Source organism: Lolium rigidum, chromosome 5 (assembly GCF_022539505.1).
Source record: "Lolium rigidum isolate FL_2022 chromosome 5, APGP_CSIRO_Lrig_0.1, whole genome shotgun sequence".
NCBI classification, from domain to species: Eukaryota; Viridiplantae; Streptophyta; class Magnoliopsida; order Poales; family Poaceae; genus Lolium; species Lolium rigidum.
Window position 1 is genome coordinate 136498284 of NC_061512.1, and position 12393 is coordinate 136510676.

A 12393-nucleotide genomic window follows, 5' to 3' on the forward strand; every position below is an offset into this window, starting at 1 on the left:
ACTTCACCGTTATAATGACATGATATAGTGTTGCCAAGGACGGTCTCATGACTCTTGAGGTGTCGCTTAGAGCAACGAGGACGACGTCAAAATTGTTATTGATGATGCAGGGCCACATGGAGAAGGTTAGACGTGAATCTAGCACACATGAAAATGGTTCATACCGCAGTGAAACAAATGGGTGAACACGATTGATGGATAGACTTTTCAACGTAATTATGTGGACCAATTTCTGGTCAACTTAATTATATGGACCAATTTCTGGTCTTTTTTGTCCAACACTCTTGCACTCTTGGTCATATATAGAACATAATCTGGCAGTATACCATTTTGGTCGAATAAGGTGATCCATGAACTGTGAGCTCTTTATGTCGATTAATTGAGCTTGGATATACTGAACATGCCCTAGTGTGGAGAGATGACTTTGAAACCTTCACGGTGAAGGCTTCACGTGCTCACAGACAGTCACCGCTGTCTTGAGCTTGGAATGCCATTAAGGCGAAGCCGGAGGACTTAAACGTCAAACGACTTCCAACAGACACCCACTACTAAAAATTCCATCCATCGTCTCTGCCCCGTTGGTTCCTCCTCCTCTCGTCCCCTCCTCAGATCAGATCCGATCTCTCGCTCGCTCGCACCGCCGGGCGAGACGCCGCCCGCCGCCCGCCGCCGGCAGTGTCCACTCGCCACCGCCGTCTGCCGCCATGGCGGCGGCCAACGCCCCCATCGCCATGCGCGAGGCCCTCACGGTAACACCACCACACACACCAACACCGTCTCCCTCCCTCCCTCCCAAGCCAGATCAGATCTCCGGGGAGGGTCCCGGGCCGACCGGCGGAACTTGACTCGACTGACACCGCCGCGCCCATGGCGCTTGTTGTTGCTTGCAGCTCACCAGCCTGGGGATCGCGCCGCAGTTCGTCACCTTCACCCACGTCACCATGGAGTCGGAGCGGTACATCTGCGTCCGGGAGACCTCGCCGCAGAACAGCGTCGTCATCATCGACATGGCCATGCCCAGCCAGCCCCTCCGCAGGCCCATCACCGCCGACTCGGCGCTCATGAACCCCAACACCAGGATCCTGGCCCTCAAAGGTAGATCTCGCCGACAACTTGCCTCCGGGATCTCGTTTCCATGACGCACTTGCTGCTGCTGCTGCCTTCCTTGCCTCGTCGTCCCGTCGTGGGATCTGTCAGAATTTGGTGGTGATCTCGGCATGTAGCTCCGCAGTATAGTTAGTAGTGTGCAAATGGCCCAGTGGCTAGGAATTCGCAGAGCTGATATCAACTTTCAGCTTGGTTTGTTAGCTTAGACTGGTAATTTTGTTTTAGTAACGAATTTGCTTGAGCCCTAGGAGGAATGATGACCTGTCATCATTACGCAGACACATATTTCTTCCATTGTGGTGATAATATGCCCAGGACAGAAAGTTAGCTTGGTGATCTACTATCTCAAAATTGACGTTCAACTTTATGAATACATGCATTTTAGAATTCTAAAATAAATGATCCGGCAAAAGGTCACATACATTCGTTTTAGCTTGTGCTGATGTCTGCTGATATGGTACACTTCAAAAGCTTGTGATATGTTGCTAATGTTTTTGCAACTGAGTCTGTGTGCTCGACAGCAACTAAGATTGTAGCATGGCATCTATTTCGCTTACACTGTTACCATGACCATGGCTTAGATTCCCTCTAGTTGATCCTAGCTTGGACCTTGGACAGGGTACCGCAAGAGTCTGTATACACATATGCGAGTCATTGTATGCCGTCGTTCTCATTGAGCAGATGACTTCTCCTTGAATTAGGTCAGCGTATATTGTCGATTATATATTTTTGTCCGTAAATGATAACTTCAGTTTGAGGGTAAACAGTAGGGTAGCGCCTGACACGACATTATATGTATAATAAACAATTAACAGGAAATATGTACAAGGCATGGACTTGTGGGAATACACAGGTTACATACATCGTTATTATCCAAAGAGGGGGGGGTGTCCATGGGAATTATCGCGTAGAGAAAACTCACATACCTTCTCCTTGAACTTGAAATATTGGAGAAGGGCCTCTCTTTTCTAAGACGAGCCCACTTAAGACCCAGGTCACTATTTCCAAAGATATTGGACTTCTGTGGCTTCTAAATTGCCCTGAAGAATGGATAAACATGTCAATAAATAAGCTTTTTGTCAACTATTTTTTTAAAAGAATGTACTCAGCTATTACCTTCCTATTTTTTCTGGCTAGCTAGTTGTTATAGAGTAGAACCTGCAGGGAAAAATGAATTCGTCTGATAGACTGATAGGGAGCGTACGATCTGTACTCATTTGATGTGATAATTCTTTATGGTGCTTTCTACATAACGCTCCTTACAAATAGAATTAGTGATGCTGATTGTGCAAATGTAGTTTGAAATTACTGATTAATAGATCGGTAGCATTTTAGTTTTCTGGATTCATTTTTGTTTGTAGAAACTGCATATTCATACTTAAGTCTTAAGCATTACTTTCTGTCAGCCTGTGTTTGATCTATGTAAATAAAATTTTCACTGAATATTGCAGCTCAAATAGCTGGAACCACACAGGATCACTTGCAAATATTTAATATTGAGGCTAAGACTAAAGTTAAGTCACACCAGATGCCTGAACAGGTAAAATACTAGATTATTCTACATTATTTCTATTTTTTGTTTAAATGACAATGTATAATTCTACTCAATGCGTTACCATTCATGTCTTCTCTTCCCCAATTACAGGTTGTGTTTTGGAAATGGATCACACCAAAGTTGTTGGGTTTGGTTACACAGACATCTGTTTATCACTGGTCAATTGAAGGTTATTCTTTGACAAATCACAGTTATTGTCTGTTTAAGTACTTCTAGGTTCCAGCTTTGCATGATTTGGCTGCTACGTATACAAAACCAAGATAATCATTGGTTTCTTTTGTTGGAATGCAGGAGATTCTGAGCCAGTTAAGATGTTTGATAGGACAGCTAATTTGGCCAATAATCAGATTATCAACTATCGATGTGATCCAGCGGAGAAGTGGCTTGTGCTTATTGGAATTGCACCTGGTGCTCCAGAGGTATGCTTGTAATGGACATTTTTAATAGATATCAAAACATAGTTCATCGCTGTGGTCACACTTGAATGCACTATGAAGACCCTAATTCTTTTTGTGCCCCTTCTTTCTATTCTTTATTCTATTTATTTGATAATTTTGACCAGTCTTGGTGTCTAAGAATATAACTTGCGTATTTGCATAATTCTAAGAAAATCTACCATGGTGATTTATGAGAGCATTTCTTTGTAGAACTTATTAAATGATACCTTGCCATATCTGCTTCTCATATTGACGAGCTTTCCTTTTCACCTATCAGAGGCCGCAGCTGGTGAAGGGAAATATGCAACTTTTTTCTGTGGATCAGCAGCGTAGCCAAGCACTTGAAGCCCATGCTGCTTCTTTTGCAACATTCAAGGTGCTTTTCAGTTATTTAATGCTGCTTATATAGTTTATCTTCTAGTGTTTAACAACTGTGCTTGGTTTTCTTATCCAGGTTCCTGGCAACGAGAACCCATCCACCCTCATCTGTTTTGCTTCGAAGGCATCTAATGCTGGAACAATTACTTCGAAGCTACATATTATTGAACTGGGTGCCCAGCCAGGTTTGTCTTTTGAACCCTGAAGTTCTACTTTCGATTATATTATTTTTTCCATTTAATTTCTTACTAGAGCAAACTTGAGACAACTAGCATGGCATAACAACAACTGAATGTCTTTATCCACGATATGAGTCCCATCATATTTAGCTACTGAAAAATGGTCTTGTACATCTTATCCTTGTAGGCTTTCTCCAAAGTGTGTTGCACTGTCATTTAAAGCATGTTTAAAAGAATTCATTCCCCTGTTTGTACTTCTGTTGCTGATTCATTTCTTGCAGGGAAACCTGGCTTTTCCAAGAAGCAAGCCGATCTCTTCTTCCCACCAGATTTCCAGGATGATTTTCCTGTAGCAATGCAGGTATTGTTACAAGTCTCAAAGGTATTGATACCTTGTTAGTTACCACATAGATCTAATTCGTTTTTTATCTTCTTTTGATTACAGATCTCTCAAAAGTATGGCCTTGTCTATGTAATCACGAAGCTTGGGCTTTTGTTTGTGTATGACTTGGAAACTGCTAGCGCAGTTTATAGGAATAGAATCAGCCCAGATCCCATATTCTTGACTGCAGAGTCTTCTACTACTGGTGGATTTTATGCTATTAACAGAAGAGGGCAGGTTTTGCATGCCACTGTTAATGATGCAACCGTTGTACCATTTGTCAGCGGTCAAGTATGTTGTTCTGCTTTCTTCTATTATTTTGCTGGTGCATATGTTGGATAATCCTTTTAAAACTTCAATATATCCTTGTTCCTGCAGTTAAACAACCTTGAACTAGCCGTGAATCTTGCCAAAAGAGCCAATCTCCCTGGGGCAGAGAACTTGGTAAGCTCCATAGCTAATATTCTTTCACAAATGATGGTTTTACATTTGCAAAACTTCCTCATTTTTCTTTATCTATGCTTATATTTTTTGAATCATTATTTAGTACAGAGTTTTGTTAGTTATTTGTTTCTTTCTAGATTTTTTTAGCTATTCACTGCTAATTTTGTCGTGCTCCATAGGAATTCTGTAGCTGATGTGTTTCAGTCTTGTACATTTTGGCTCTTTATTGCGAATGAGCACTATAGCCTTCCAAAGTTGTTTACATAATCACTTCTTAGCGTACTTCTATTCCATAAAAGTTCATGTCGTTAATCATTTTAGCAGTTACCAGTAATTTTTCTCTAGATGGCAATTATCATTTTCTGCCAGAAACTGGAGTTCTTACCCCTGCCCTAGCAGTCATGAAGTGTTAAGCCCTTTACTGGCTGTAGCATTTAAGATGTTTATTTGGAATCAATATTCATATGTATCATTTTCTGAATTGCAGGTTGTGCAAAGATTCCAGGAACTGTTTGCGCAGACAAAATACAAGGAAGCAGCAGAGCTGGCTGCAGAATCTCCTCAGGGTCTTCTGAGGACTCCTGAGACTGTTGCCAAATTCCAGGTGCCTTTCTTTTCATGGTGCATATGAAGTTCTCAATGCTTATATACTCAGTGTTTTGTTGAGCTTTTATTTACAATGTCTGATAAACTCTTGGTTGTTATCATTTTTTAGAGTATTAGACTAGTCACAATGGGAAGTATCCTACACTAGTATCATGCACATGATACTAGTTTATGATACTACCTCCACAATGCATAGTATCATAGTATCATCATATTTAATGTTTTGTAGAATCTCAATGCAAATTTGTGTACATGATGTGTTTGCTACTAAGTTCTCTAGTTTTACGTGCTATGATACGGTATCATATTATGATACCACTCCCATCTCTCACCTCATTAATTGGTGCGCCACATCAGATTTTTGCCAACATGGCATGCATGATACTACCTATGATACTCCCATTGGGGCTAGTCTTATTGGATATGAAATGTTCAATTAAGAAAGAAAATATCATCTTGTTTGCACTGGTTAATCTGCTTAAAGTGTTTACTTGCCTATTCCGTATTTGAAATTATTACCTGTTCAAAGAAATAATATTACTAAAAAAATGTATCATATCTATCTTAAAGTATCTACAGTTAGTCTGCTTAAACTGTAGGTTTGTTTGGCTGATTTTCTGTTCGTGTTGTTCAAATGCAGAGTGTTCCTGTTCAAGCTGGGCAAACACCTCCACTCTTGCAGTACTTTGGCACACTGCTTACTCGAGGGAAACTGAATGCCTATGAATCTCTCGAATTATCTCGCCTTGTTGTCAATCAGAACAAGAAGAACCTTTTGGAAAATTGGTTGGCAGAAGACAAGTTAGAGTGCAGCGAAGAACTTGGAGATCTTGTCAAGGTAAAATAGTGTTCTGCCATGCTCCTTGGTTGCAGAGTTTGTTGTTCTTCTATCATTTTTGTTCACTGTTGTGTCTAGAATGCTCACTCAGTGTTATGTTATTGCAGACGGTAGACAATGATCTTGCGCTGAAAATATACATAAAGGCTAGGGCAACCCCTAAAGTCGTCGCCGCTTTTGCTGAGAGGAGGGAGTTTGACAAGATCCTTATATACTCAAAGCAGGTATAGTGCTTCGGTACTTCAAATTCTTGTTTTCAGTTGTTAGACATGTGTTCAGCTTGGATATTAAATGTCGACCTAATACTTTTGCTATTCCAGGTCGGATACACTCCTGACTACCTCTTCCTCCTTCAGACCATCTTACGTACAGACCCACAGGTAAATAGGTGGTTTAAGAAAAACTGTGCTGGTGAAACTTTTTGTGCTTGTTGGTTGGCTGCCTGATTTGCATAAATCCTTGCCTAACTGTATGTCATATATTTGTGATCAGGGAGCTGTCAACTTTGCTCTCATGATGTCACAAATGGAGGGTGGTTGTCCGCTAGATTATAATACAATAACTGATCTCTTCCTTCAGGTAGCCTTTTTTCTTCATGCCATGCTTAATATGCTTTTGATTTGTATTTTTTTTGCACATCTAACTACGGAATTTGGCCTTGCCTTATGCGTTTCTGTTGACAGAGAAATATGATACGTGAAGCAACAGCTTTTCTGTTGGATGTACTGAAACCAAATTTGGAAGAGCATGCTTTCCTTCAAACCAAGGTTGGCATCTCTGTTTTTCTTTGAATATAGATGGTTTACATACATTCTTCGTTACTCAGTAGCTTCTGTCTGAATCCATTTAGGTTTTGGAGATCAACTTGGTGACCTACCCAAATGTTGCTGATGCCATTCTTGCTAATGGTATGTTCACTCATTACGACCGGCCTCGTATTGCTCAGCTGTGTGAAAAAGCTGGCTTGTACTTGCGGGCCCTCCAGGTCAGTATTTTTTGCATGCTTTTGGTTGATTCTCTTTTGCTCTCTGCTTAATTATTCTTATATTGCGCGATGCAGCACTACGCAGAGTTACCTGATATCAAGCGTGTTATTGTGAATACACATGCTATTGAGCCACAGGTTTGTTCTTTTCAGTTGTGATCGGTTATCAGTCTATTATGTCCAGTCCATTTATGTCCAGTCCATTTATAACTTTCTTGCACAGGCACTTGTTGAGTTCTTTGGAACCCTTTCTAAAGAATGGGCATTAGAATGCATGAAGGACCTTCTACTGGTCAACTTGAGAGGAAATCTTCAAATTGTTGTGCAGGTAATCCTACCGAGTTTCATTTTAACTTTTCTTTCCCGTTGCTCTTTTTTTTTCTCTATTCTAATTATCAGAAAACCTGTGGCACGTCTGCAGGCTGCCAAAGAATACGCTGAGCAGCTTGGAGTTGACGCCTGCATAAAACTATTTGAACAATTTAAATCATATGAAGGCCTCTACTTCTTCTTAGGATCCTATTTGAGCTCAAGGTAGTTACTCCTGACATTGATATGTTTCATTTGGCCTTTTCTTACTGTGTCATCACCCTTTAATATTTGACTTCGTCACTTGCAACAGTGAGGATCCTGAAATTCATTTCAAATACATAGAATCAGCTGCAAGGACTGGACAGATTAAAGAAGTTGAGCGAGTTACCAGAGAGTCTAACTTTTATGATGCTGAGAAGACGAAGAACTTCTTGATGGAAACAAAATTACCTGATGCCCGCCCACTCATAAATGTTTGCGACCGCTTTGGTTTTGTTCCAGATCTTACTCACTATCTCTATACAAATAATATGCTCCGGTATATCGAAGGCTATGTACAGAAAGTATGTAACTCTTGTAATTCAGTTTTATTTGACTATCACTTCGAATATGTTGAGTATATGAATGGCTTTTTTCCCCTCCTTTTTGTAGGTGAACCCTGGAAATGCTCCATTGGTAGTAGGGCAGCTACTTGATGATGAGTGCCCAGAAGATTTCATCAAGGGTTTGATCTTGTCGGTCCGTTCTCTTCTCCCTGTTGAGCCACTGGTTGATGAATGCGAGAAGAGGTTTGATTGTTAGCTCTTATCCTGGATGCACATGTACACCCGCCTTCTTTCTTGGTCTTATTTCTTTGATATTTTAATCAGGAATCGACTACGGTTACTTACACAATTCCTGGAGCACTTGGTGAGCGAGGGTAGTCAAGATGTGCATGTCCACAATGCTCTTGGAAAAATTATCATTGATAGCAACAACAATCCTGAGCATTTCCTGACTACCAACCCGTTCTATGACTCCCGTGTGGTGGGTAAATACTGTGAAAAGAGGGATCCTACGCTAGCCGTTGTTGCTTACAGACGTGGACAGTGCGATGAAGAACTTATCAACGTTACCAACAAAAATTCGTTGTTCAAGCTGCAAGCTAGGTATGTAAAAGTTGTTTGTACTTCTGATGCCATATTGTTGGTCTGAATCTTTTTCTTTGTTGGCTGTTTTTCTTACATGATTTGAGTTGACTTATCAGGTATGTGGTTGAAAGAATGGATGGCGATCTGTGGGATAAAGTTCTACAGCCTGAAAATGAATATAGAAGGCAATTCATTGACCAAGTGGTGTCTACCGCATTGCCAGAAAGCAAGAGTCCTGAACAAGTTTCTGCTGCTGTTAAGGCTTTCATGACAGCTGACCTCCCTCATGAACTGATAGAACTTCTTGAAAAGATTGTCCTTCAGAACTCTGCGTTCAGTGGAAACTTTAATCTTCAGAATCTGCTCATCTTGACAGCCATCAAGGCGGACTCATCTAGAGTCATGGACTATGTTAACAGACTTGATAACTTTGATGGTCCTGCTGTCGGAGAAGTGGCTGTTGAAGCACAACTCTATGAGGAGGCCTTTGCCATATTCAAGAAGTTCAACTTGAATGTGCAGGCTGTCAATGTTCTGTTGGATAACATCCGAAGCATTGAAAGAGCTGAAGAGTTCGCTTTCCGTGTTGAAGAAGATGCTGTTTGGAGCCAGGTTGCCAAGGCCCAGCTGCGTGAAGGTCTAGTTAGCGAAGCAATCGAATCATTCATCCGTGCAGATGACGTGACACACTTCCTTGATGTCATTCGTGCTGCTGAGGAAGCAAATGTTTACCATGATTTAGTTAAGTACTTGCTGATGGTAAGGCAAAAGGCAAGGGAGCCCAAAGTTGATGGTGAACTCATCTTCGCATATGCTAAGACTGATAGGCTCAGTGACATTGAAGAGTTCATTCTGATGCCAAATGTCGCGAATCTCCAAAATGTTGGTGACCGTTTGTTTGACGAAGAGCTTTACGAAGCCGCAAAGATCATCTATGCCTTCATCTCAAACTGGGCCAAGCTGGCTGTCACCCTGGTCAGGCTGAAGCAGTTCCAAAGTGCTGTAGATGCTGCCCGTAAAGCTAACAGTGCTAAAACATGGAAGGAAGTCTGCTTTGCTTGTGTTGATGCTGAGGAGTTCCGTCTAGCACAAATCTGTGGCCTCAATATTATCGTCCAGGTATGTAAGCAGGGACATCGTTTTGTATCTATAACATTTGCTAAATGTATGTTCCTTTCAGATTATCCTTTTCCATGTCATCCTTTCTGACGTGCCTTCTATTCTTTAGGTTGATGACTTGGAGGAAGTCAGCGAATACTACCAGAACAGAGGGTGCTTCAATGAGCTTATTTCCCTTATGGAGAGTGGTCTTGGACTTGAACGGGCACATATGGGCATCTTTACAGAACTGGGAGTTCTCTATGCTAGATACCGCCCTGAAAAGCTCATGGAACACATCAAACTGTTCTCCACCCGTCTCAACATTCCTAAGCTTATCCGTGCTTGTGATGAACAGCAGCACTGGAAAGAGCTTACATACCTATACATCCAATATGATGAATTTGACAATGCTGCCACAACTATCATGAACCACTCACCAGATGCGTGGGAACATATGCAATTTAAGGATGTTTGTGTGAAGATTGCAAACGTTGAGATATATTACAAGGCAGTGCACTTCTATTTGCAAGAACACCCTGATCTCATCAACGATCTTCTCAATGTGCTTGCGCTTCGTTTGGATCATACAAGAGTTGTAGACATAATGCGCAAGGTTCGTATCTAATGGTGGCCTTTATTCTTATACGGCAAGGGCCTTCTGTTGGTGCCACTGTTTTATATACCATGCTGAAAGTTTGAATTGTTCTGTTATTTTTTATGCAGGCTGGTCAGTTGCATCTTGTGAAACCGTACATGGTTGCAGTTCAGAGTAACAATGTCTCTGCCGTCAATGAGGCTTTGAATGAGCTATATGTCGAAGAGGAGGACTACGAGAGGCTCCGTGAATCTGTGGACATGCATGATAACTTTGATCAGATTGGTCTTGCCCAGAAGGTAAAAGTAGATGAATATGGAATGATTCTTTATGGTGTTACTGTTTGTAACCAGTGTCTTTAATTCTTGATCAGCTTGAGAAGCATGAATTGCTTGAGATGAGGAGGATAGCTGCCTACATTTACAAGAAGGCTGGCAGATGGAAGCAATCAATTGCATTGTCGAAGAAAGATAACATGTACAAGGATTGCATGGAGACATGCTCACAGTCTGGTGATCGTGAGCTCTCGGAGGACTTGCTTGTCTATTTTATCGAGCAGGTTTGAATTCTTTGCGAACTGAGTTATGCCTTTTATTCTGCTTGTTTTTTAGCAGCATGAATTTCCATTATGGAATTTTCAACTTTGTCCTTTTGTGGCATGACATCCCCATCTGGTGTCTATAGTCAGCATACTAACCAAGAATATATTACTTGCTTGTTTGGTACTAGAGTTTTAGTGGGGATTAGCGGGGATAATCCGCTCCAAACTTCAAATTCCCACTTATCCCCAATACATGTTTGGTGCTAGAGTATGAGCGAGTTTAATCCCCACTTTTCCCTAAATTTTAGTGCAATTTTTTCAATCCCCAATACTCTACCCCTACCTAGTGGATTGGGGATGGGGTTTTGTGGGGATTGGATGACGGTAGGGATTCACCCAATACTCTAGAGTATAATCCCCACTAATCCCCAAAAACACTAGTGCCAAACAAGGCCTTAGGGTGCAGGAGTTGTCTGCGCAATATTGCAATTCTTATCACTAAACATCTCTGGTTTTGCTGCAGGGAAAGAAAGAATGTTTTGCTTCCTGCCTCTTCATTTGCTACGACTTGATTCGTGCGGATGTTGCTCTTGAGCTTGCATGGACGAATAACATGCTTGACTTCGCTTTCCCCTATCTGTTACAGGTATTTATATTTTTCCATGTGAATTTTCGGAAGTGTTCTTTATATGTACAATTTGCTATAACAATATCCTCTATGCATGCAGTTCATCCGTGAGTACACGAGCAAGGTAGATGATTTAGTGAAGGACAGGATTGAATCACAGAAGGAAGAAAAGGCCAAGGAGAGTGAAGAGAAGGAACTAGTTGCTCAGCAGGTAATCTTGAAGTGCCTTTCTTTTGGTTGAAGGGCTTATTAATCAATGCTTAAGCAAGCCAGTATGACAAGTTGCATTATGTTGTGCAGAACATGTACGCTCAATTGCTTCCTCTCGCCTTGCCTGCTCCGCCCGGTATGATGGGTGGTCCACCTCCAATGGGCGGTATGGGCATGCCTCCGATGGGTGGAATGGGTATGCCGCCTATGGGTCCTGGTCCGATGCCAGCATATGGGATGCCTCCAATGGGAAGCTACTGAGTTGGGGCTCCATTGGCTTTTGAAGAGCATAGAAGGATGTCAAATATTTCAGTTCACCCAGAGACAGATGAGGTTTGATCCCAAGCGAAATTGTTTCGTTGGAACTGTTAGATCTGCGTCATTGGTTGTTCCAGTTAATATTCTTTCGGTACCATGACAATTTTGGAGAGCGAAATCTCTAGCCGAGTTTGAGTTAATTACAGGTTGCTATATATATTACGATCGGATAGGATCAGCAGCATGACTGTGGTTAGACCCAGTTGAGTTGGGAATTGCAAGACTGGTACCATTTGTATAGGTGTTTATGTAATGAAAGTTTGTAGATCTCCATGTACACTTGTCAGCGTTGGTGTTGCAAGCCAGCCATAAACACAAACAAATACTGTGTGCATGTTACCTGTTAGGCTTTACGATCTCATGTCCAGTGGTTTGATTTCTTACCTGAAAAAGAGCACCTTTTTGAACTACACTGTCTATTTTGAATTTGTTGATGGTCTATATTTTTTTTCCACGGTTGCAATTTTACGCCTTTCTGCTACTGCAGAACAAGAGCACCTTCGGCGAAACTAGTGTCATTATCATGTTGGTTGGAAAGATGTTAGAAGCTAGTTAGGCGTGAATTTCCAGAATCGTTTACTAAACTGGACGAGCTGCGTTCTGAGACAATTCTAGAATCGTCGTTATATACTGTACCCAGTACTATA

The 12393-nt window shown here is 41.5% G+C and overlaps 1 protein-coding gene across 2 annotated transcripts; it reads left to right on the plus strand.

Moving 5' to 3' along the window:
- The first annotated feature begins 682 nt into the window (after positions 1-682).
- Positions 683-12107, plus strand: LOC124651699 (clathrin heavy chain 1-like). Of its 2 annotated transcripts, XM_047190743.1 has the most exons (30): positions 685-749; positions 891-1095; positions 2559-2647; positions 2753-2831; positions 2954-3081; positions 3377-3475; positions 3554-3662; positions 3938-4017; positions 4102-4329; positions 4417-4482; positions 4970-5086; positions 5729-5926; positions 6034-6150; positions 6247-6306; positions 6419-6505; positions 6610-6693; positions 6777-6911; positions 6987-7049; positions 7135-7239; positions 7333-7445; positions 7534-7786; positions 7875-8011; positions 8093-8371; positions 8470-9472; positions 9582-10067; positions 10178-10348; positions 10423-10608; positions 11114-11236; positions 11319-11429; positions 11519-12107. In XM_047190743.1, exons 1-30 carry the CDS (start codon positions 705-707, stop codon positions 11687-11689), a joined length of 5127 nt encoding a protein of 1708 aa, XP_047046699.1. In that variant the 5' UTR covers positions 685-704; the 3' UTR covers positions 11690-12107. The 2 variants fall into 2 exon arrangements, with proteins under 2 accessions (XP_047046698.1, XP_047046699.1); XM_047190742.1 differs by having other exon boundaries at positions 683-749; positions 7135-7445.
- The last annotated feature ends 286 nt before the right edge of the window (positions 12108-12393 follow it).